This window comes from Mesoplodon densirostris, chromosome 2, assembly GCF_025265405.1.
Source record: "Mesoplodon densirostris isolate mMesDen1 chromosome 2, mMesDen1 primary haplotype, whole genome shotgun sequence".
Lineage (NCBI taxonomy): Eukaryota > Metazoa > Chordata > Mammalia > Artiodactyla > Ziphiidae > Mesoplodon > Mesoplodon densirostris.
The window spans coordinates 80490810-80515058 of NC_082662.1; the positions used below are offsets into that span (position 1 = coordinate 80490810).

General features: G+C 41.6%; 1 protein-coding gene across 1 annotated transcript; it reads right to left on the reverse strand.

Annotated features, from left to right (window-relative positions):
* Positions 1-5074: 5074 nt before the first annotated feature.
* Positions 5075-22469, reverse strand: LOC132480755 (guanylate-binding protein 4-like). Its single transcript, XM_060085160.1, has 11 exons — positions 22416-22469; positions 18780-18975; positions 15260-15387; positions 13329-13438; positions 12928-13124; positions 11297-11542; positions 10140-10420; positions 8689-8901; positions 6712-6814; positions 6190-6383; positions 5075-5314 (listed from the first exon to the last, which is right to left on the reverse strand). The coding sequence occupies exons 2-11, from the start codon at positions 18967-18969 to the stop codon at positions 5075-5077; spliced, it is 1902 nt and encodes a 633-aa protein (XP_059941143.1). The 5' UTR covers positions 18970-18975; positions 22416-22469.
* Positions 22470-24249: the final 1780 nt, after the last annotated feature.

Sequence of the window (24249 nt, forward strand, 5' to 3'; positions counted from 1 at the left end):
ATTTCAATCTACCTATATGCATGTACTAGGTACTGCTTATTCAATAATATAACAAATTTCCTTCTATTTATATTGTTATGGAGAGGATTTCTTTTGTTAAGACTTTTAATTCACCAATAATATGCAAGAATGAATTTCCTGCCTACAGTGCACATACCTTTCTATATGACCAAAGTTATTGTCTATAGATAAATTCGGGCATGTCGGTTGTGAATAATTCCATTCATAATAGGTACAAAATTATTCTATTTATGAAAAAATTTATAAACTAATAAAAAAAACCTTGATCATTATATGTTTCAGTAGTAACAGCATTTGTAGCTCATGGTTGGGATTTTAGTTTATTATTTTTATTCTTTCTGTGACTAGTGAATTTTTAAAATGATTTTGAATTGTTTTATAGTCACAGAACACATACACAGTGGTAAATTACTTATCTTTTAAAAAACAAAAATCTTTTGTTTCAAGAAAAAATTTCTGCTAGGTGTTTGGTATTGAAATCCATCTTTCATTCATTTATTAGATGAGTATTTACTAAACAATGACACTGTACAAAGTTGGTCATATATAGTGTTCAATGTACACAGATGAATTATCTTAATCAGGTAAGTTACATAGGAAATGTGACCACAATGAGAGATTTTACTAGTCCTCTTGGTTTGGACAGAAATCAGGGAAACCAGAGGCAATTGATGAAGTTGGAGGGTACAATAAAGGTGTTTTATTCTAGTGACCAAGTAGGAGACAAAGATTCAAGACAATAGCAGCTTGGAACTGGAAATAATTACTTTTTTCCATGTGGTAATTAACATTAAAATAGTTCAGGAATATAGGTGTGCTGTGTAGTTTTACATGCTGACTCCAATTTATACCCATAGGGTGGTTTATAGAATGTGAATTTACCAAATCTAGAATAAAACGTCTTAAGATAAGGTGATTTTTGTACAGGATGTCTTTTTTTCTGAACTAACAGAAAGAGTTTGCTAGCCGGCATAACAGTCAATAATAATAATGAAGTCAGTGTGGCTTAAAATAGAGAATTGAACAGGTCCCAACCCCCTTGTATGAACAGGACATAAGGTAGGGCAGGGGCAGTGGCTCCTGCCAAGTGTGCATATTCCTGGGTACGCTCCTGTTTTCTGCTTCTCCCCACTCCAGAGAGGACCCAGGTCCTGATAGAACTTCAAGCCCAGAGGACCTGCCACAGCTGCTGGCGGCATCCACCATGGACTGTGCCTTTGCTTCATACAGAAGGACTTCCCCAGGCTGAAGACTGGTTTTTTAAATGTTCTTGCCTGTGTTACACTCAATGTACACAATGAGCAGAATTTAACCTAAGCCTGAAGAGACCAAAGGAGACCACCTGACACTGTCTTGTCAGTCTTGCTTCCTTAAGAAGCTACTTCCTGTATTCTTGAAGAGAAGTCTCTTCTATTTTTTTTGCATTTCTAATGAGTTCCTGTAACCCATCTGTAACACTGAAGAATCTCCTTAATAAATACATTCTGTGAGGACTATACAATACCCAGCTAACAGTGAGAGAGCACTTCTGAGACAAGCTATACACAAATTTGAGGAGAAGGGGAAAGGAAAGTAGAAATGTCCAGAGTAGCTCACTTCTTCCTGCTCCAAAATACTGTGTGAAAGAATGGTTGTGATGCTGCCTTCCTACAAAATTGTTGAACAAGTACTTGTATAGATCTTTGATTCCTTCAGTAATTTAACAATTATTTATTAATTATCAAGTATGGAAGATGCCTTTAACCTGGAGCCTTGTCTTGAGATGTATATAGCTTTATTCCAACAGATGCCCACTTATGACTGAACATCAAAGTAGTGAAGATTCCTTTCACTCTGCTATAATTGTCCTTTCCCTCACTCCTGATCCCTTCCTTTCTCTAAACCATGATCACTTCGTGGCACCAACTTGTGTGCATGTTTCTTATTTACATTGCTTGTCATGTGTGTTGGGGAGATTTGATGGGGAAGCAGAACTCATCACTGCCCCCTCATCCCCTTTTCCAGACCATCCAGACATTTGGTATTCAGGGCATTCTTCCGGTGACACCAGAGGGCCTTTGGGAACTGGACCAGCTGCAGGACTTATTCCAGTGGCTTTGATCAGAGAAATGGCAACTGAGAGTAAACTCACAACCCTTAAGAAAGCAGAGCCATCCTGTAGATTCCACAGTCTGTCAGACTGTGGGTGTCATGTTCAGTAAGAAATTGATCCTCCTACCAAAAGCTTAGTTTTATTTCAACGGAAGCTCCTTGAACAGGTGACAATTATGGTGACAATGAGAGCTTTGCCAATTACTGGCTCTTTCTTTACTATTTTAAACAATATCATTGTTCTGTGAGCCAAAGGTGGTGGCTTCATTGCTGGCTAAGTTTCCTGGGAGAAAAGCTCAAGGAACTCAGAGCACATGGAGTGTCCCTCTCTCACAGAGAAGAGCAGCAGGTTCAGACAGGTGTGCATATGCTTTCTTCCCGACTCCTTTCAGTACTAGTTCCTAAAGCTGTGTACTTCATCTTGAGAACCCTAGGCAGCAGTTAATAGAGCAAGGAAATGGCAATTTGGGGCCCTGATGGGTGGAAGCTCATGTATATATTCACGTGCATTGTTTGAACACCTGGGGCTTATGTGGTAGGCTTTGTGGTGGGAGCTAAATATACAGTGAGGATCATCAAGTAGATGAGATCATGATGTGGTAGGGGAGACAAAATGTAAATAGGTCACTTCAGTTTCACAACTATATAAAAAGTCCTGTGGTCGGAGGGAAACATGGTACAATGGCAGCACAGAGGAGGGACACCACAACCAGTCTCAGGAAATCAGGAAATCAGAGACCGTAAGGAATAACAGGTGTTAGCAAATAAGGGGCACGGGGGAGGAAGCCAGGGTGTCTAGTGAAGTCTGTGTCCTGTGTGCAATATCCCTGAATCAAGAGAATTTGTCCAATTGTGGAATTATAAGCAGTTTATTCTAAGTACAAGCATCAAGCATTAGACAGCTGAGAAGAATTCCTAAAATGCTGAGTTGAACTTGAAGAGAAATTTTCCTTTGAAATCACCATCTTTATAAACTTGAGTATTTAGAGAACATTTTAGCCAACATCCCAGGGGACGTTTTATCTGTAAATAAATTAGGGACTAGAATTTCCAGGCCTTACCAAAAGCCTCAAATGACAAGAAAATTAGGATGCACATCTTATACTTTTTGTTTCTGGCTGTAATAAGTAGATTTTTCCTGTTGAGCTGGCATGTTATTTCTAGTAGTGTTTAATACTTTCATCCTGGGACTTCCCTGGTGGCACAGTGCTTAAGAATCCACCTGCCAATGCAGGGGACACTGGTTCGAGCCCTGGTCTGGGAGGATCCCACATGCCGAGGAGCAACTAAGCCCGTGTGCCACAACTACTGAGCCTGCACTCTAGAGCCTTGGAGCCACAACTACTGAGCCCATGTGCCTCAACTACTGAAGCCCGCGTGCCTAGAGCCCGTGCTCCGCAACAAGAGAAGCCACCACAATGAGAAGCACACACACCGCAACTAAGAGTAGTCCCCACTCACCACAACTAGAGAAAGCTCGCGCACGGCAATGAAGACCCAACGCAGCCATAAATAAATAAATAAATAAATATCCTGCATGCTGCAACTAAGACCTGGTGCAGGCAAAATAAATAAATAATAAAATAAATGTAAATAAAAAACTTTCATCCTGTCATGAGCACTTTTGCATTCCATGTATTATTATTTCTGATTTTAATTTTAATAACTATTTATTTATGTTTCAATAAGCAAGAATTCATACAAAATATAAAAGGCACAGAAGAATGTGTCATGCAAAGTTAGTTATCCTCTCATGTCTTACCTCAAATATGCAGGTCCATTCCTGTTGTGTTCATGGATACCAATTTCTTTTGTATTTTCCAAAGATAGATGATAATATATGCATTTATTTATTTATTTATTTATTTATTTATTTATTTTTGATACGCGGGCCTCTCACTGTTGTGGCCTCTCCCATTGCAGAGCACAGGCTCCAGACGCGCAGGCTCAGCGGCCATGGCTCACGGGCCTAGCCGCTCCGCGGCATGTGGGATCTTCCCGGACCGGGGCACGAACCCATGTCCCCTGCATCGGCAGGCGGACTCTCAACCACTGCACCCCCAGGGAAGCCCCCTCATTATTTTTTTAAATTGGTAATACAACTATACACACTTTCTGCATCTTGAGATTTTCTCATGTTAGCACAAATAAGAGTTGCCCTTTCCATTTCAGTGACTGTAGAGTATTTCTTTGTAAGTGTGTCTCAGGATTTACTTCACAAGTATGTGACAGAGAGACTTGAAAGTTGTTTCCAATCTTCTGGAATTACAACAATCCTTCAACAAATATACTACTACATAAGCCATTTTCAACTTGGGTAAATAAATCTGTAAGATAAATTCCTAAATGTGGACTTTTGTATCAGTAGTATTTGCATTTAAATTTTTGGTATGTATTTGCATCAGTTTGCACTCTCCCTAGCAAATATCAGAGACTGCCAACTTCCCGGACCTCTTGCTAGCTAGTGCCCTGTCCAAACTGTACTTCCTGGCCCATCTGAAAGGTGACACAGGTACCTCCTAATTTTACCTTGTACATCACTTATAATCAGTAAAGTTAAACACATTTATTCTCTTGGTATATTTTCGCACATTTAAAAAATTGTGTTTGTTGCTCTTTCCTCACTGATTTATATGGGCTCCTTATAATTTAATGAATTGATCTCCATGACTGTATCATACATTGCGAGTGTTCTTCCTCTTACCATTTGTTTTTTTGCTCTTCTTAACACTTTTCTATAATTAATCATTATCCTCCAACTTGTTTTCCATTTCTTTAACTTAACTAATTCTCAAAATTGTTTGTTTTTTTGCATTTCAGGCCCTGGTAATCACTTTGGTAATTCTTTGGTAATCAGTTTTTATTTTTAAACTCCTCTTCAACAAAACTGTCATGACAACATATTTAAAAAATGAACTACAGTGTTACACTATTAAAACATAAGAAGCCTTCCAAGATATACTTAATAGGGATTCTCAACCCTTTTCATAGCATCACTGAGAAGTTTCACTCCCATACCAAGTGCTTTATAACCCCCAGGTAGTACTGCAACTAATGCCATGCTAGCCATATCAAGGACCTCTGAAACCTTTATGAACTTATTATTTTTAGTTTTCTCAATGTGTTCTTTTAGTTGATCTATCTCTTTATTTAAGCCTTCAGCTTCCTTTTTAAATCCTTCTGTAAGTAGTTCTTCTTGCATCTGTAAAAAGGAGAGAGTTCCTTTTGAAAATAGCCCAAATGAAGATTTTGTATCAAACACCTACAGCAGATAAGTATGTGTGCCTATTTCTATAATACCTTAGATGCTTTTTGACATTTGTCTAATATTTGCAAATGTTTGGACCTGGGTAGTGAGAGCATCCAGGGTTTAGAGCTTCCCATGTTCCCTCAACACCATCTCCCTGGGCACAGAAAAGATGGGCCTAGGTCAGACCTGAAAACTACCCCAGGACTGTGTTCCAGTCCTAATAATGCACTTTGGGAGGGAATGTAGGTGAATTCTAAATATTTGTCAGTTTCATTGAGGTAGGATGACCACACATATGTCACAAAAATGGCACTGCTGACTCTCTTTAGGACACTGTCTATCAAACTCCAGGTTGAGACAAAGAATGCATTTACTCTAGGTATTTAAAATGAATCAGGCAGACCTGGAAATGAATGCAGCAAATTTTAGAGCTTTCAGAATCTAGTATTTCATACCAGGCACAATCTGATACTTTCAAGCGCAGATGGAACTATTCCAGGTCTCTGATGGTTGTACCAAAATTTCTAAGGACTCTAGGACTGAGGTGCTATTCACTTGGGGGCAAATGCGAGCTTATAATCACCACAAACAGCAGTCCAGGAGCCTGGGCCATGTTATTTGTATGCTCCAAACCCTAACACTACAGAAGGTGCTGAGTCTTACAGAGGTAAGTCTTCAGCACGATCCACATCTCTTTGACGTTACAGAGAATCATATGTCTTTGGATTTCCCTCTGGGATCTGACTTAAGGTCAAATTTCTGTTCCTTTATTCCTGAGAGGCTAGCATTTTGTCCATCAGGCCCTGCCCAGGCCCATCCAGACTTACCTTCAGCTTGTGGTTCAGCATTGTTTCCTGCTCTCTTAGAAGGTTTTCTCTTTCCCTATCCAACTTCTCTTCCAGTTGGGTCCTGTTTTCCTTGAAGCTTCTCTCTTGTGCTGCCATTTTTTGCTCCTCTTCATTCTGTTTCTCTCTTAGCAGCTGCTGTTCCCTCTCAGCTGCATGCTTCTTGGCACACTCAACTGTTTCACAAGAGTTTTAAAGAGGGAAGAATATAACAGCTATGCCGAGCTGTCACTTCCTTAGCTCAGAGATAAAATGACTTTAAAATGGTGGGAAGGAATCTGAATATTCCTACTACCACATCAGAAAACATGCTTCAACATGTGATGCAAAGGCACTGATTGGATGTACATGCAACCCAAACTCCCCTGGTTATTTCCAGATGTAGCAGAGAGGCTCCACAGAAGGAGAGGAAGCTCCCGTGTGAGTTAAGTGTTTGTTTTCACACCTGACAAAGGGAAGCACAAGAGCCATCTTTCCCTTTGTAGGCTCAGCCTTCCCCTTTACCTGCCATGGCCTTGTCCCCATTAGTGAGGGCTTTGTCTGCGTGCAGGATGGCTTCCTCTACTCCTGCCTGGGACTGCAGGAAGCTCTGGAAGACCTCATTTGCCTGAGGACACAACAAGAAGCAAAGACTTGTCAGGCAGCAAAGATGTAGTGTCTTGCTGAGGAAATTATTGTTCAATAAACCTACAGATTGGACCCTTTAAGTTCTCCATCCTTTGTAGGATCCCAAAATGGTTACAGACGCCAGAATTATGTGCAATTCTACAAACACCCACCCTCCATTTTGTGCAACTCCTACATCTGCACGTTGTTTTTCTTCCGACTAATGCTCATCTACTCTTTCTTTATTACGATTTCATTTATGGATACTTCAACTTGTAGCTTTTATCTCCTCTTCCAGGAAGCTTTCCTAAGCTTTATTCTGAGTTTTGAATGACTGCCAAGACCTTACATTTGCCCTATCAGCACTACCACTTGATGACTGTGTGATCTTAGGCAACTTAGTAAATTTTCCACACCTCATATTTCTCAGTTTTATGGTGGGGATGACAGCAGTACCTAATTCATTTTTTTGAGGACTAAATTGATTATCTTGGCAATATGGTAGAGCAGAAAGATCCTGAGCTCTCCTCCTCTCACAGGCACACTGAAGTCACAACTATTTGTAGAACAACCATTGGTGGAAAAGACGGAACCTATCAGAAAAGATCTCCTACAACTGAAGATATAAAGAAGGAACCACAGTGAGATGGGTAGGAGGGGTGGAGTCTCAATATAGTCAAATTCCATACCTCCGGGTGGGTTATTCACAATCAAGAGAATGATTACAACCTCAGAGGTTCTCCCAGAGAAATGAGAGGTCCGAGCTCCATGCTGGGCGCCGAAGCCAGGGATCCAGCACCAGGAAGGCAATCCTCCAGAGCCTTTGGCTCTGAAAGCCAGTGGGGCTAACTTTCAGGTGTCCCAGAGGGCTTGGGGAAATAAAGTCTTAACCCTCAGAGGGTGCACTCTAAATCTCACATGCTCTGAGACCCAGAGAAGAAGCAGTAATTTGATAGGAGCCTGCGTCAGACCTACCTGCTGACCCTGGAGAGTCTTCTAGAGAGGCAGAAGGCAACTGCAGCTCACCCCAGAGACACAGACACTGGCAGCAGCCACTTTTGGGAGCTCCTTCTACCACATGGACATTGGTGCTGGCATTCGCCATTTTGGAATAGTCCCCCTAGCTTATGAGCCCCAAGGCCCAGCCCTGCCCTGGTCCAGTGGTCTGCAGGCGCCAGTGCTGGGATGCTTCAGGCTAAGCAACTAACTGGGCATGGACAGAGCCACATCTACCAGCAGACCACCTGAGCCCACCGTCACCTCTGGACATGGCCTTGCCCACCAGAGGGCCAGGGACCTGGTACCACTCACCAGGGCACAGGCATTAGACCTGAAACTCCCAGGGCCCTTTAGCCAGAGATACTGGGGCCCAGCTCTACACACCAGGGGGAAGATACCAGTCACAATAAAACCTCAGTTTCACAATCTGCAGCGCCAGCCCACCCACTAGCAGGCTATATCCTGCCTTGGGACCAGCTGGGCCCAGGCCTGGACAAACATGAGGCCAACAGAAGTTTCAAGACACCCCAGATCCAGCAGCCCAACTGGCTGTACCCAACTGTGATCCAACACATGCTCTGGGACTCCTGGGCCCTGCAACCGGACTCCAGGATCTGGCTCTGTCCTCCAGAAAGCTCGCACTAGCCCTAGGACCTGGCCTCACTCACCAGTGGGCAGGCAACAGTCCTGGGGTCTCCTGGACACTTACTTCGCTCACCAGAAATGCAGCACTAGACCCAGAGCCCCCCGGGGTTCAACAGTCAGCCTCCTTGTGACCAGCAGCCTCTGCACAAAGCAGGACCTGGCAACCAAATGAACCAACAAAGACCCTCTGACTCCAATCTTCTGTTCTTCCCCACTCCCATTAATCCTCACCTTAACTCCTTTCCTGGGAACCAGTTTATAGTCCTGTTCAAACTTGCTCCTTGCTTCTAAGTAGAGACTGTGTCCTCCAGGGACAAAGAAAGTTCCTTCTGAAATACTTGTCATCAAGGATTCTGAAAGCTTCTTAAGCTCAGCCTGACAATATTTGACAGAGGCCTCTTTATTTTGGATCATGAAAACATCCTTCTTTTTCTCCATGATGTCCTGCCAGGGAAATATGGGGAAATCCAACAGAAAGAAGCTGTTAGAGGGAAAGTCCAACTGTGATCCTCCTGGAAGAAGTAGTCTGACAGCATCAGGTACATGAGACACAGAATAATAGATGTGCAGTCAGGAGTCTAGTTTTAGTTCCAGTTCTGACAAACTCTTTGTGTGATTTGTATGAAGTCCCTTAAATCCCCTGGGCTCAGTCTCAACATCTGTGCAATGATGGGGTTGGCAGAGGCAAACTACTACTTTAACAGTAGTAGCACTAATAGTGATCCATCCATCAACAATGAGCAATGAAAGTACAATTATGAATGGAAGTAGGGTTTCCTGTTCAAACTTGGGTGCTATGGATAAAAATATGTACACAGCAAATCAACTTCCTACTACTGAATTAAGTATACACTGAACAGAGTTTTGAACTCTTTTTGAATTCTTGTTTCATTGAGGATTTCAGTGTGTGAAATTATAGGAATAGAAATTTTTTGCTTGTACTTATAAATTACAATTGAGCTGGTTTTACTCTGTATGTACTAAGAGATCTTTGTAAATTATAGGATGGTCAAGGGAGACTGAAAGTCAAACTTTCAGTGAAGGTGCCAATGGTAAGCAGAATTATGATCTCCAAGAGTTCTCTGTGCTGGTGTCCACACTCCGCATAGTTCCTAGACTTGCGAAGATGCTGAACAATTATTCTGTGTTTAGACTATATTACATGGAACAGGTTGACTTTAAGAAATGGAGATTATCTAGGTGGGCCTTACCTAATCACAAGCCCCTTAAAAGATGTTTTCTCCAGTTGGTGGCAGAAGAGGTAGTCAGAGAGATTAGAAACAAAAGAAGGAAACAGTGCACCACTGCTGGGTTGAAGATGGAGGGGGGTTCCCCAGAGCCACCATGTGCGTACTAAGCCCACTTGAACCTTGTTTTCAGCTATGGTACACAGAGCAGAATACCCATAGACCCTGGGCTGGTATCTGACCTGAAGAACTATAAGCTAATAGATGTGTGTTGTTTCAAGCTGCTAAGCACAGTGTAATTTGTATTGCCACAACAGAAACTAAAAGCCCAACTTTTAGAAAAGAGATGGACTGTAGCCTGTAGAGCCCTATCACTCACTAGAATCTAAACTCCTTATATGATGAGAAGCACATGAACCATGGTGTCAAAAGGGGGAGTCTAGGTATCATTCCAGAAGAAAGGAATCAGGAAGGATATATTCCAGGGCACATTACCACCAGCTCCTTCTGGAACATCTGCTTGTCATCCTTGAAGGAGCGCCCCATGAAGACTGCAATGGCTTCCATCTCACAGGCTGCGTGCACCTCCAGAAGCTCCTGGAGCGTGTCCGTGGGGAGCCTCAGTCGCTGGGCCATCTTCTCACTGTAGTGGTGGGCTGCCTTCTGCACAGCCGCTGAGTTCTCACGCTCGGCCAGAGTTATCACTGCGTTCTCCAAACAAGGAACTCCTCCACTGTTGATGGCATCTATGTAGGTCACCACCAGTGTCCCCAACCCTGAATGAGACATGATATTTATGAAATGGAGAGAGAATTCTCACCTGTTTTAATAGCTTTAGAGATTAGCATTCTAAAAATCACTAAAATTTTATTGAATTTGAAGTTTTCTTCTATCTATTCTTCTCCTCATTTTCTTCATTCTTGTAGCCTCCTCCTTTTTGTTCTATGAATCCACTTCTTTATAATAACATCACTGTGTCTCCTATTCACTCTACCTTTTATGGTTCTCAAATTCATCCCATTACAATATTAGCCGAATGATTTCAAACGATATGCTCAAGGGTCTCCCAGAACACTTTTCCCATTTTTATAAAATAAACCTGTAAGTAAATTACATTACTTGTGGGCACTATTTGTAAATGAAAATGTCTTGATGAAAATGTCATCAAGAATTTCAGGACAGTGACACAAACATTAAACCAAGCAGGGCCCATCTCAGCACATTACACTGTGACTGTCCAGGTTTCATGTCCGTGAAGCCAGCCCTGTACATAAGATTGTATTTACATTTGTTTCTTAGACTCTCAATGAGCTTACATGGATTCGTGGACTACTATTTATTTTCCGATTCATGTAAATTCACAAAATATCTTACATATCCTCACTCGAAACACTTATCCCGTCAGACACCTCATCACCATGAAGATTTCAATCTTTAACTTACATCATTAGTGTAATAATTTCATGAGATTTGGTAGCCTTACATAAGTTTCTTTTAATGAAGAAACATGCATTTACATGTGTTGCATGAACATACATCTTTCCAAGTTACACAGAGAAGAAATCACAATTGCTGACAAACCCAGAGTGCAATCACAACTTCATCACACACACTGAACCACAGAGAGACATGCTGTAGCAAAGGAGACTCACCTCCCCCTGTGACAGTGATTCTTTCTCTTAGGGTCTTGGGCTTTGCATGGGTAAAGATATATGAGCAGAAATTTTTTGATTGCTTCAGGAAATTCTTATCCAGTTGGTTATCTGACACTTCCTCAACATGGAGTAATAATTCTTTGTTACTTGTAGGCCGGTCAAAGACAAAGCACTTTCTTTTTGGAAAAAACTTCCTGATACATTCTCTGGGCATGTTGGAATTTTGGATTTGGGGATTCTTGCCTGCAGGAGTGGAAAGAAAGCAATCACTGAAGGAACAGCCTTCAGGTGAGAGGGCTGAGGACTTTCATTTCTGTGGATCTTTGCATCACTGTAACTACTGTGCCTGTGTATCTCCTATTACTGAATCATGCAAATCAACCTTATGCTAATCTATTCAGGACATGGAAAATCCCCCGCCTCCCGCTTTATTTTTGTACAGAGCTAAGAGTGAAGGAAGTACTTCTGAGGAGGCAGGGGAGGAATCCATTCCAAGTGAAGAAACTACTGATTATTTTCCTTACCCTTCCATGGCATGCAGTGGATCAACTATTTATTAGATGTTTCTTGAATGGTAGATTAATCCAAGAAATTGTCAGAAATATTTTTCTGACGTTATAGTCCCCATGTCAGAAATGGCATGTAATGTAATGTAACGTCAGTAATGTAATGGTAGACATAAAAATATTTATGATATTGCTGAGAAAATAACCCGTGGAAGACAAATGATACTCAGGACAGTAAAGAGGAGATTTATGTATCAGAGTAAAAATGTACACATACTATGAATGTGTTTGGAGATTACTTTAGCATACACCATCTCATGGTAAGGTTAGCCTAAATGAAACTAGGAGACCTCATCCATCCTCTGCGTCATTTTACATTGGATGTGACTATCATACAAAGGGATTCTGTGCATATATCAGTAGTTCAACAAATATTTATTGAAACAATGAATAAATGATTAAATTAAAAAATGAATATTGCTTCTAGGTACCACCCATTATCCTCTCTGCTAAAATAATCTGAGTAACTAATTTATTATATTAACATGACATATATGGTGTTAGGTTCTAGAATGAAGACTGTGATACTATGAGGAAGAACATATTAAGGATCTGACAGTCTTACTGGAAGGACATGGCAGTGCTTTTTTTTCTGAACTCTTTATTGTATAAATAGCCTATCTATCAATATGAAGGATGTAGCTATGTATGCTGGTAAGATACACTGTGTTAAAGGTATTTCAAAAATTAGTGCTTTTGTTTATCTTGTGATTCTGTAATTCCAATTTGACGGATTATATTTCTCAAATAGGAAAGGAGAAGCACTTAGACTTAATATGTAATATAAGTATGTGAGCCTTTTTTTCCCATGGTGTCCTTTTTTCTAAAATCATTTGGTGTAATATTGGAGTATAAATTTCCTCTGTGAGCTTAAGCTCTGGTCACTAGGGTTTTCCCAGTAACAATAATGACTGAAGCCACACCCACCAGTCATTCACCAAGCACCATTAGCATGGCCTCAATCCAACCCCAAATCAAGATTGACATCAAGTGCTGAATGTCAGAGCTCTGTTGATTCCATCTCCTACTGAACCTTCCACCACCCTGGCCCTGCTCTGGTACCTGGAATCAACTTCAAGGCATTCTCCAGGTACTCATCTTCAGTGATGGGGTATCCATCTAACTCCAGCTCCAGCATGAAATCCCGTACAGCCCAAACAAAGTCTGGAAAGAAACTCACAAACTCGGCTGAGTCCTGTACTTCATCAGAGCTGGCAGAGGATGTTGTCCTGATTAGCTCTGTTAGTTCAGTCACATAGCTGGGATCTTAGCTAAGGAATGAGAAGTGCCCTCCAACACAATTTCCAGATCTCAACCCCAAACAAGTTTTATCAACATTCCTTTTTGCTCCAATTTCCCTTCTCATCAGCCATGAGAAAGGAGTCATGGGAAAGAAGAAACAGTGTCAGTTGCTATTCCCATAAACTCAATGAAACATGGTGGTTCAGTTCCTGGAAGGATACTGCAGCTGCTCCAGGGCCTGGTGGTTGATGGTGTTCATGCTGTTGTAGACAAAGATGCTGCTCAGAAGCACGGCCAGGGCAAAGATCCACGAGTCATTCTTGGAGTCACCCTAGAAAGTACATTGCAGCAGGGGACTGAGGACACTCCTCCTCATTTTCTCATTCAGTTGTTCATTTACTAAAATAGCTGTCCTGTAACTCAGTAGTAAGACAAATAACATAAATTTTCAAGACAGGGTTAAATGCAAATCTTTCTGGTGTTGACACTGACACCTTTCAGGGCCTCAGTTTCATTAGCTGTTAACAGAAGTGAGCGACGTGAAATGTGTCAACTGTTTAATACAGTGCCTGGAACACAGAAGTTATGCAGTAATAAGTGGGCCATGATTCCTTTGCACTTTTTTTCTTGATCATGGGCTATATTAGGGACTAGTACTATTCAATTAAATTCATCATCTATTCATTGTGCATTTAGAAAACAGCAGATACTGCATCTGCTTGTGTGGATATAGAGTTTCATATGAGAGTCCCTGCCCTAGAGAGATGGAGGGGCAGATATACCTGGGAACATATAAATACATTCAAGATGATAAACCACCAGGCATGGAACCAAATATTATAATGTAAAAGACAAAGGGGCAATTCCAAAAAAACAGAAAAAGTACTCTGTGCATTCAGAGCAAGAAGTGAATATGTCTGACAGTGATACGATGGTATTAAGACGAAAATAGTTGGGCTTTAAAGAATTGACAGAATGTGGATTTGTGGAGCTATAGGGATCATGCAGGTAGAAGGACCCACAGAAGCCGATCACAATTGCCAGAAAGTGTGGTCATATAGAGGTATTACAAGGTTACTTTGTTTGACTGAAGTAGTGGTTACCCATGTGGTAATAGATGATGAGGATGAAAATGAGATTCAGGACAAGTCATGAGTGACTTTGGAATAGATTATATATACTACCAAAATACACTACATGTAGTAAGGACAGCAAGTAGTTCTGCTCTATCAGTTTGCAATTTGGTGTGCTTTAGTTCCTTGACAAATGCAGTTAGATAAAAAGAAGAAGATTATACAAACTAAAATCTAGTAGGAATCAGTAGACCATCTTGGGCTGACACGGAGGTGATTATTGAATACTTTAAACCTGGATTTTTAAATTCACAATTTCTTAATTCATGCCCCAACCCTTGCCTGCAGTGATGAAAGCCAAAGATTCACTGCTACTACTTTAATTTAGATGCAGATTAATATAAATAAGGAGAAAAGACTGATTGCTAGTAACACTGTGAAGACAAAATACCTAATATTATCCCATTTACCTTTTTTTGGTGGGTCTAGCTCATGTTTTTATAGAATTCATTGAAGGATTCATCTTCAGAGCCCTGAAACTCAGAATAAAATGTTCCTGGTATAGTGGAAGCTTTTCTGGAGATTTTAAAAAGTTTATTCACTGAAAACATATTTTCATGATTCCTACCTCTAACCCCATATACCTTAACCTGTAGAGCCAGTGGATTCCATGGATTATAGCTTCCACCAGGATGTCTTCCTGAACCTGAACAACTGGGGTAAGGTCTCACTTTTTTTTGTCCATGGCTCCCTGTACTGATAAGACTGCATATTTCTTATCTTCCCAACTCAGCTCTGGGCCCATACCTCACTCACTGTGATAGAAAAGCCCTGGAATTCAGATGTCCAATAAATATTTGTTAACTTGTATCTTTCACCCCAGTGTTAAAAATAGGGCAATCTATCCCCAATAACGAAAGTATTGATCTTATTAAAGAATAAATTCAAGGTAAGAGATTTTAGCCTCATTATTCTTAATTGGATTTGCAGTTTATACGAACATGTTATAAAAGTTGAATTGAGGTGGGAAATTGAGGCGAAAGTGGAGTACCAAGAGCATAGAGGATTCCCCGCCTTACCTTTTCCACATCACCCAGGCCCTCAGTGTCCAGAAGGACCAGGGTGTGGCTCTCCTTGGAGGGGTGGGGCACACACCACATCCAGATGCCCTTAGTTTCAGACCTCACTGTGGAGCCCAGATGGAAACCTGCAAAGAAAGAGGAGAAAGCAGCACACAGTAAGAGCAGATAGTCCAGGCTGCCCAGCGGTTACTTTGGGTAAACTTGTCGGAAGGTGAGTGCCTGTCTCAGAGGAAGGTGCTTCCATTTCAACAAGGACAGAAAATCCAACCTCTGTACACATTCAGAACCTTCTCAAGAACCACTTTGTGTCCCCTATTCACCTCCTAATATTAATGGCTCAAACTGTGTCACATTCCAGAAATAATGTTAGCTCTATTAACCTTTCTATATTTATCTGCCACTGAAGAGCTCCCTTCTCCCCCACTTTCTGATGGACTTTTGTCAGTGAGAGGTACCAGCAGGAGATCAGAAGTCAGCCTCCTGTTCCCCTGGCTTCCACCTTGGTGAGCCACAGTGTCCCAGTGTCTCTGTTCCTGTACTTTGGTCACATCTCCTTTCATTTAACTCCAACCAGTAACTCTGGTCTCTGCCACATTCTGGAATCTACACATTGTCTCTTCATACTACAGGAGTTATAAAGGCTACCTGGCCATTGTTCCTGCCACTCTCTGGCTACTCTGTACCTTCATTGGTTCCCTTTGTCCTGCTGGTGCCCTTGTAATTGTCCCTCCATTAAACATCTTCAGTTATCCTTTAAATGGATTATCTGTGTCCTTTCAGGATGTGGACTGATAGATCAGCATTTTTAGTTTCTTTTCCTCCACTTCCTCCTTGTATTTTCCTCATTTCTGTTCTTCTCTTCAAAAAATGATGAATTCTTTGTTCACTGACTCACGTGGTGATATAATAGAAGGGAAAGCAGAAAAGACCTGTGAGAATTGCTTGCTTTTCTTTCCAAAGGCTTAAGCCCACAGGGGAAGAGGATATGACGTATATGCCTTGGAAGCTGCAGGTAATGTATCTCGTCCAACAGTCCAAGATTTTGACCATATGCCATATGCCAATGCTCCCTTCAACTGAGAATGGAAATGGATATGATGAAATACCTAAGGGAGCATAGTTCAGCATGGCTCAGGCCCCTCAATTGCTACATCCTGTGCATTCTGCTCAGAGAGGGTATAAGACCTGAGATGATCTGCACTCTTCTACATTGTGATGGTATTTGACTGCTTGCTGATTAATACAGAAAAATCTGAACTTTCTCAGCTAGAAAAGACAAGGTGTAACTGGAGTTCATCGGTGCAAGTTATGTGAGGTAAAGAACAGGCAAAGAAGTCATCACAAGGAGAAAGAGTAGTGACTTGGTTCTGCTAGCTGACTTTGGGTGCTAATTTTGTTTGTTTGTTTTTGTTCTTCCTGTAATATGACTGGGGTGGTGAGTCACAATTCAGGTGTTTTAAAACAAAACTAGGTTAGGTATTTCCTCAGTAAGGGAAATCACCTCCTTGTTACCTGATGTAATCTCAAGTAGAAAAACAAGAATGTTGTTGAAACTCCTTGTATGTATCTTTTTCTTAGAGTTCTCCAATCTTTAATCCCTCCAAAAATGACCTATTTATTAATTTAGGCTGTCAAGGAAAAGTCTTCCCTGGTTGGTGATCAAGTTCCTCTCAAAGAAAGACAAACATAAAATGTTTTGCTTGAAGCCAATAAGATATTGCAAAGCAAAAAAGAGAGAGGGAGAAAGAAAGAAAATAGAGAGATGGGGGAGAGAGATATACAGAGACAGAGATAGTTTGAGGGAGAGAGACAATGAGATATTCCCAAGGATCCTTAGAGTTTGGTGGACTGAGGTTCTACCCCCTAATTGTGCTGAGCCGCTGGGCCACAGAGGAAGGCATTAAGAAAGAAATGGTGCAACGAGAGGCCGCGATAGTGAGAGGCCCGCGCACCGTGATGAAGAGTGGTCCCCGCTTGCCACAACTAGAGAAAGCCCTCGCACAGAAACGAAGACCCAACACAGCAAAAATAAATAAATAAATTAATAAACTCCTACCCCCAACATCTTCTTAAAAAGAAAAAAAAAAAGAAAGAAAGAAATGGTGTGTGGTCTTCTTAGAACTGCCCAACAGGACCTAGGCGGATTGTCCTAAAAATCAACAAGAAACAAGTCAGGCAACTTGGTAGGAAAAAAAACCTTTTGAAATAGGAAATGCAAATAGTAAATATGTGATAAGGTGCTTAAGCTTATCTGTAGTGAGGCAAATAACATGCAACTACACAGACACCAGATCAGCAAGTTAAAAAGTGTTTTTACAAAAATTTTGTAAGGATGTGGATAATTCTAAATTACTGCTAATAAGCATACAAACTGACATAAAGCATAAAAGGCTTTAAAAGTTTTGATAAAGCTTAAAAGGTTTAAAAAGCTTAAAAGGTTTGATATTATCTAGAAAGGCTGAAGACATAAATACTTCTTGATTCAGCAATTCCACTTCTGGGTATAACATAAGGAAGTTAGTGTACACGTGTACCAGGATATAGACGGAAGAATAATCATGAGAACACCATTTGTTGTTCATCAGCAACAAATGGATGAATAAATTGTGGTATCCTCTGTCAGTTGCAAAGTACAAAAGAGTGAAAATAATTGCAGACACATGTGACAAGCTAGATGAACCTCATAAACTGCTTATTGAGAATATGAAGCAAGATCCCAATGAATATCAGAATGAAATTCCCTCTATAAAGTTTAAGCTATTTTTAAGAAATGTTTACATAGATTGTAAAACCACGTTTAAATAGGAAGAGTGAAAGAATGCAGCATGAAAATCAAAACATTGGTGAGCTCTAGTGAGGGTGTGAGAGGGTGTGATTTGGGCTTTTGGGTGTTGGTGATGTTTTATTTTTTGATCTGGGTGGTGACTGAACAGATGATCACTTCATATTTATCAACTTTATTACATGTATCTATATTTTTATGCACTCTTCCATATGTTTTAGAGTTCACGTATTACAAAAGACTAGTTAGAGAAAGAAAAGGGGTATAGTTTATCAAAGTTTCGCTGTGAAATTAAGCCAAAAAGAATGCATGGTAGCCCCATTGAGATATGGGATATAGGGATTTTACTGTCTGTTCTTCCTTCCATCCCTTTTTAAAAATAAGACACGTTGAACAATATTTGTGTGCTGCTTGGAATGACTGGTTTAAAGCCAAAGTGAGGAAGGAGAAAGGAAGGGAATAACTGTTGAAGATGAGCCCCTGAGCAGATGGCAATGGATCAGGACAAATGAGGTGGATGTTTCCATGGGGTTGGGAACACTTGATTACTGGAGAAAAGAGTGAACATTGTGGGGAGACGGGTTTGAAGTTATAAATTTGGTGGTGAGAATTAGAAGTTTTCTTCAGTGGGAGGGGTTAGCCTCTTTCTTAACATGACACTAGAGGAGGATGATCCACAGCCTGTTATCACTGCTTCCGAGCAAATGGTCCTGAACAACACTAAACGACACTCACCGTGGTTCTGCCCTGCCAGGCGGTTCATCAGGAAGGATTTTCCCGTCCGATACAGCCCTGCAATGGCTACCACCACCACAGGCTGAGAAATCTGGTCAAGAATCTTCAGTGCTTTTGGATTTACTGTCAGCTGATTGTTCTGGTTTTCCACCAGAAAGATGGGGTCCATTATGGTGGATCCAGATGCCATGGGAAGCTGTAACCCAGAGGAACGACTCAGTAAAACACAAGATCCACAAGTTATCTCTCACGATGCACATCAGGCTTCTGCATTTGGAACTTATATATCAATTTTCTATGTTTTGTATGCTTCTAAAAGGTAAGTATTTAGCCTAGTGTGCCAAGGTCTGTATAGATACTTTATGTGCATCATCTTATTGATCCTTACATGAACCCTAAAGCAACCTTATCCATGTGATGCATACAGTGAATAGAATGAGAGAACAAAGCATTGATGATGGAGCCATGAGAACACTAACATTTTGGGGGTATGTGGAGGCAGAATGGGACATGAAGGAGATGAGGAGTGACCAGAGACGATTTCTGGAGTTCCAGAATGATTTGGTCACTCACTAATTGCACAAATATTTATTGAGAACCTACCATGTGCTGGAGATTGTTCTAGGGGCTTAGTATCAAACAGTGAACAAAATGGGTACAAATCCCTGCTTCATGGAGATCTAATCTAGTGGAGAAGACAGATAATACAGAAAGTGGAAAAGCAAAATACATGTATGTATATTAGAGGATGGTAAATGATCAGAAGGAAATGAGAGGGAATGGTGTTTAGAGTGTTGGGGGTTGAATTCACATAGAGTTGAATCAGGGAAAAACTTGCCAACAAAGGAAAAATGAATGTGACTGGTGACCTTGATGAGGACAGATGCACTGAATCGGTGGGAACAGGCTGGAAGAGGAGTTACTGTGAGGGAAAGGAGACACAAAGAATGCAGCTCTCCCTCAAACACAACAGGACAGACCTTAAAGGTACCTAACAAAGTTGGGCATGCAAGAATGAATTTATTACCTGAAATTACAGGACATTTCTTATTATTTAAGCTGACAGGGAAGAGAGGCAAGCAACCAGGGTGCTTTAAGGTCTGCCTACATATGTCACAGTCTCACATCTGGGCCAGGCTCTACTTTAAAGATTTCATCACAATGATTGGGTGTTTCATGATCGCAAGAGACAGACAGCAGTCAGAGAGTTTTAACTGTCCCTTTATTTTCTCAGACAATACTAAGCAACATCCACATGTTCCCATACTTGACTAGCTGTGTGACGACTGGAAAGATTAATTTCTCTGTGCCTCAGATTTCTCTTCTGTAAAATGGTAACCCTAAAAGTAAAACTCAGTATGTCATTAGGGTCATTAGGAGGGTTAAATATCTCATAATGCTTACAATGCTCTTAAAATTATGCTGGTACATAGTAAATTCTATATAAGTATTGTTTTAAAATTAAGTGTCTCTGAAGAGAGGGTAATTTCTGAATGAAAGTGGAGGATTAGCTTTGGCCTGAAACAGTGACACTTCCCTCCCTGGTTGCAAGCAAGTGGGAGGACACAGCCCATGAGGAAGATGAGCAGGTAGGGGAGGACCAGTGATAACAGCTGAGAAGGAGGACACTGATGGAGGGAGAGACAGGATGGAGGAACTCAGAGCTGCCCTGGGATGTCCAAGTACAGGTTCTGGAGTCCGGCTGCCAGGGTTCAAACCTGAGGGTTTAAGTCAGTTATGGTCTATTGAGACCTTGAAAAAGGAAGTTACCTCCACAGCCTGCATTTTCTTATCAGTTTATAGGTAAAGAAACAATTCTTGCCTGATTCATTACTGTATAGCTGGTAACAGATAGGCTATCAATTATGAAAAAAGAATTTTCCTGGAGTCATGTACTATTTCAATAATCAGCAATTAGACATTGCGTTATAATGTGTCAATGAATTCTGTAAGCTGCAAATTGCCAAGAAATATAAGGTACTGTATCTAAAATCTTTTTATTAGAAAAAAACATGAATTTATTTAACAGCCTTCCTCTGTACAATTTCTTTTCTTTTTCTATAGTGGATTGGGAGCAGAGATGGGGGAGTAAAACATGACCTTTTACTGCTGTGTTATGTGAAAATTAATAAAGGGAAACCTGGGGAATTCCCTGGCGGTCCAGTGGTTGAGCTCTCACTGAGGAGGGCGCTGGTTCCATCCCTGGTCAGGGAACTAAGATCCCACAAGCTCCTGCCGTGCCCCACCCATCCCCATCACAGGGACACCTCACTCACATGGAGTCAGCAGGCCAGAAGGGGGAGCTCTCATGCAGAACCACTGCCTGGAGGTCAGTTACAGGAAGAATTGTCAATTACAGACCCCAGGGGAAAAATCTTCCACGGGAAGGAGTCATCAGTGACAGTCCCCTTTAGGAAAAGGTGTACATTGCATCTCCTACAAGAATTGACTACCTGGCAACTCAGTCAATGAGAATCTGTCATCACCCTGAACTCTGACTTTTCTTTACAAACCAACCTTCCCAGCCCCTTCCTTTTCTCTATAAAATATAAAATAATGTTCTTCTTTGTTGGACTTGACTATGGCTTTTTCTATAGCTTGCTTGTCCCAAGTTGCAATTCCTCTGCTATTCCCGAATAAACTCACTTTTGCTGGTAAAATAGCTGTTTTATTTTTAAGCTGAATAGCTATAAGCAAGAGAAATTGTAGAGCTTATTTCTGAGATTGAATACTGATAAAGCTTTGTGTAAGTCAATGAGTCTACAAAGATTCTTTTTAAATTCAAAGTATACTGAGGTACCAAAACCAGAAGCTTTTAACTTCAAAACTAAACAAGTGGAAAAGAATAGTGCTACTGGATGGCAGAGGCAATCAACAGTTTCCAAAGGTTACTGTTCAGGAGAATTATCTAAAGTGATAGTTAACATACCCCAATCCCTGTATTTTCAGCAAGTACCAGAAATTATTCTGATACAATTAATGTTTGGGCCACACATGAAAAACAATGTATGATAAACAAACATGATTAGACCTTAACAGTTATCAATAGTTTTTTTTTTTTTTTTTTTTTTAGTGAGAGTGAGATTGAATTATTCCGTATAATACAGTTCTGTAGTATTTGGAAAATCAAATGTTAAGACAAAAATAATGCAGGGTCAGTTTAGGATTTAAATTGTCTCTACGTCAAGGACCATCTTTTCCCTGTTTCTCCAGTGCCCAGCGAGGCGCAGTCAGGATGTATCCGAGGAGGGGAGGAGGGGCTAGAGGAAGAGACCGCACCCAGCGCCCCTGCAAGGGGCCGAAGGTTTGGGTCTTCAATTCTGAAAAGGACTTCAGCCCCCTTTCCTGAGAAGATATAGCATGCACTCCTCCCTCTCCCATGCAGGGCTTTTTGCTGCAGCCCTGCGTAGGTGCTCGAGGAGGAGCTGCGCATCGCGGCGACACGCCTGGCAGCCGCCCCGGATCCAAAAGGAGACGCTGAGCTGCCCAAGCAACGCGCCCGCCGGGGCGCACACCCTCCGCGCGGCGCTGGCGTCCGCGGCCTCCCCTCCTGCAGTGTGGAACCTGCGCTGGAGGATTGATTGTTGTTTTTTAATGGAAATGTGCTTGGAAGGTAAAGTTTAGCAGCAAACTTACGTGGCGCTGTTGCGGCTGGGGTCAAGTTAGCTGCTCCGGCTCGCCCCTAGGGTTCCTCCTGCGTCTGGCTCCTCCGGAAACCGACTCTTTTGTAGAAGCTGAAAAGCCAGCCGATTATCAAAAGCCATCCCGTTATGGGTCGGGTTTATAAGAAACAAAATCGAAATCGAAAGGACATAAGGACACGGCTGTTTTTCTTTTTCTTTTTCTTCCTTTAATGGAATCAGGAAGCCTAATGAAGTCGGGGAAAGACAGGGAGACAGGGGTTCCGCCACACCTGTCTGGGTAAACCCAACTTTGTCCCTTCTCCACAGGTGGCTTATGTGTCCTTGACCCCATGGTGAACGTGGCCCAAATAATGGTAGGATGAGAGAGTTCAACAGCCTGTCTCTCAGGGGCGTCTTTGTGAGAGAATAGGTTTCTTTATTAATTTTCTTCACTTGAAAAATATTTCATTTGTTCATTTCCTTTCTCTTTCCTTTTTAAAAAAGTGGTTTTGTTTTTTAACCGCGGTGATTTTTTTTTCCTTAGCAAGAAAAATACGTGTGTGTATAAAATCCATGATTTTATAGCCCAGACATATTCACTATCATTTTGTTACAGTTTTTCTTTTCTTTTCTTTTACTAGGGTGCATCCAGATTTGGGGGTTGGGGGTTGGCGGGAGGACTGTTTATAATTTGAGGGTGGATGCAAATTTGGGGGTTGAGAGTTGATTCAGATTCCTTCCATCCTGTTCTGTATCCTTTAAGGCATTGTACTTACCTACAACTTAAAAACTTGACTGCTGCTGTTAGGCAACCAGGTTCTTTTGCTCGAGGAGCTGCAAGCCACAACACTGAGACGCTGACGTTTGCAACAGAGAAACATTTTATTTGTGAGGCAACCTAGTGAAGAAGCAGGAGAACAAGTCTCAGGTCTGCCTCCCAGAAGGAGAGATGTTTGGAATACTTAGGGGACAAAGAAGCAAAGTGGTCTTAGACCGTGGGGAAAGGTGATCGGAGGTAGGGAAAAGGTGAGGTAATTGGAGTTCTGTGCAGGCTTATCTGAATTGCATGCTTCTTCATGGGATGCCTGTGCAAATTCAGGGAGATTTGGTTTGAAACAGGTTGAAGAATTTGGGGCTGTGATGACAAAATTCACCTATGGGACAAGCAAGTATATTCTGTGCAGACTCTGATCAGCCATATTGGTTTCACCTTGTTTCAGCCAGTTTTGTTGTCTTACAAGAGGAGGGATTTTCGATCTGTTCCCTTATCTGCTGTTCTGTAAGATGAGCTCAAGAATTTGTTAGTCACCAGTTTCTGTTACAGGTTTTTAACCCTATGGAGCAGGGTTTCACTACCACATCTGTATTTCAGACCGTAGTGAGGGGAAGGAAGGACAGGGAGAGTGTAGTCTCAAAGTTCTATGGCCAAGACTCCCCAAGAGCAAGTGCTTTGACACATATTCCATATGCAGACTTATCTAGCTTCAAAAGCAGCTAGAAAAGTATAATAATCCTTAGCCAGATTGCCCTGAGCTTATTCTGTAAAGTTTCCTGATGGGAGTCACTCCTGATGGGAGTGACTGGTAGTGGTTAGATCTGGGTGTTGCTCTGGTGGGCAGAGCTCACTAAAACTTTAATCCGCTTGTCTGGTGATGGGTGGGGCTGGCTTCCCTCCCTGGTGGTTGTTTGGCCTGAGGCGACCCAACACTGGAGCCTACCCGGCTCTTTGGTGGGGCTAATGGCGGACTCTGGGAGGGCTCACGCCAAGGAGTACTTCCCAGAACTTCTGCTGCCAGTGTCCTTGTCCTCACAGTGAGCCACAGTGACCCCCCCACCGCCACTGCAGG

Bases quoted from the DNA above. Each gene is read 5' to 3' on its own strand.
- LOC132480755 (XM_060085160.1), bottom strand. From the start codon at position 18,969: ATGGCATCTGGATCCACCATAATGGACCCCATCTTTCTGGTGGAAAAC. The intron at 15,388-18,779 runs GTGAGTGTCGTT...CTTTCTTTGCAG, and splicing joins CCTGGCAGGGCAGAACCACG to GTTTCCATCTGGGCTCCACA. The intron at 13,125-13,328 runs GTATCCTTCCAG...CTAAGATCCCAG, and splicing joins CAGGCCCTGGAGCAGCTGCA to CTATGTGACTGAACTAACAG.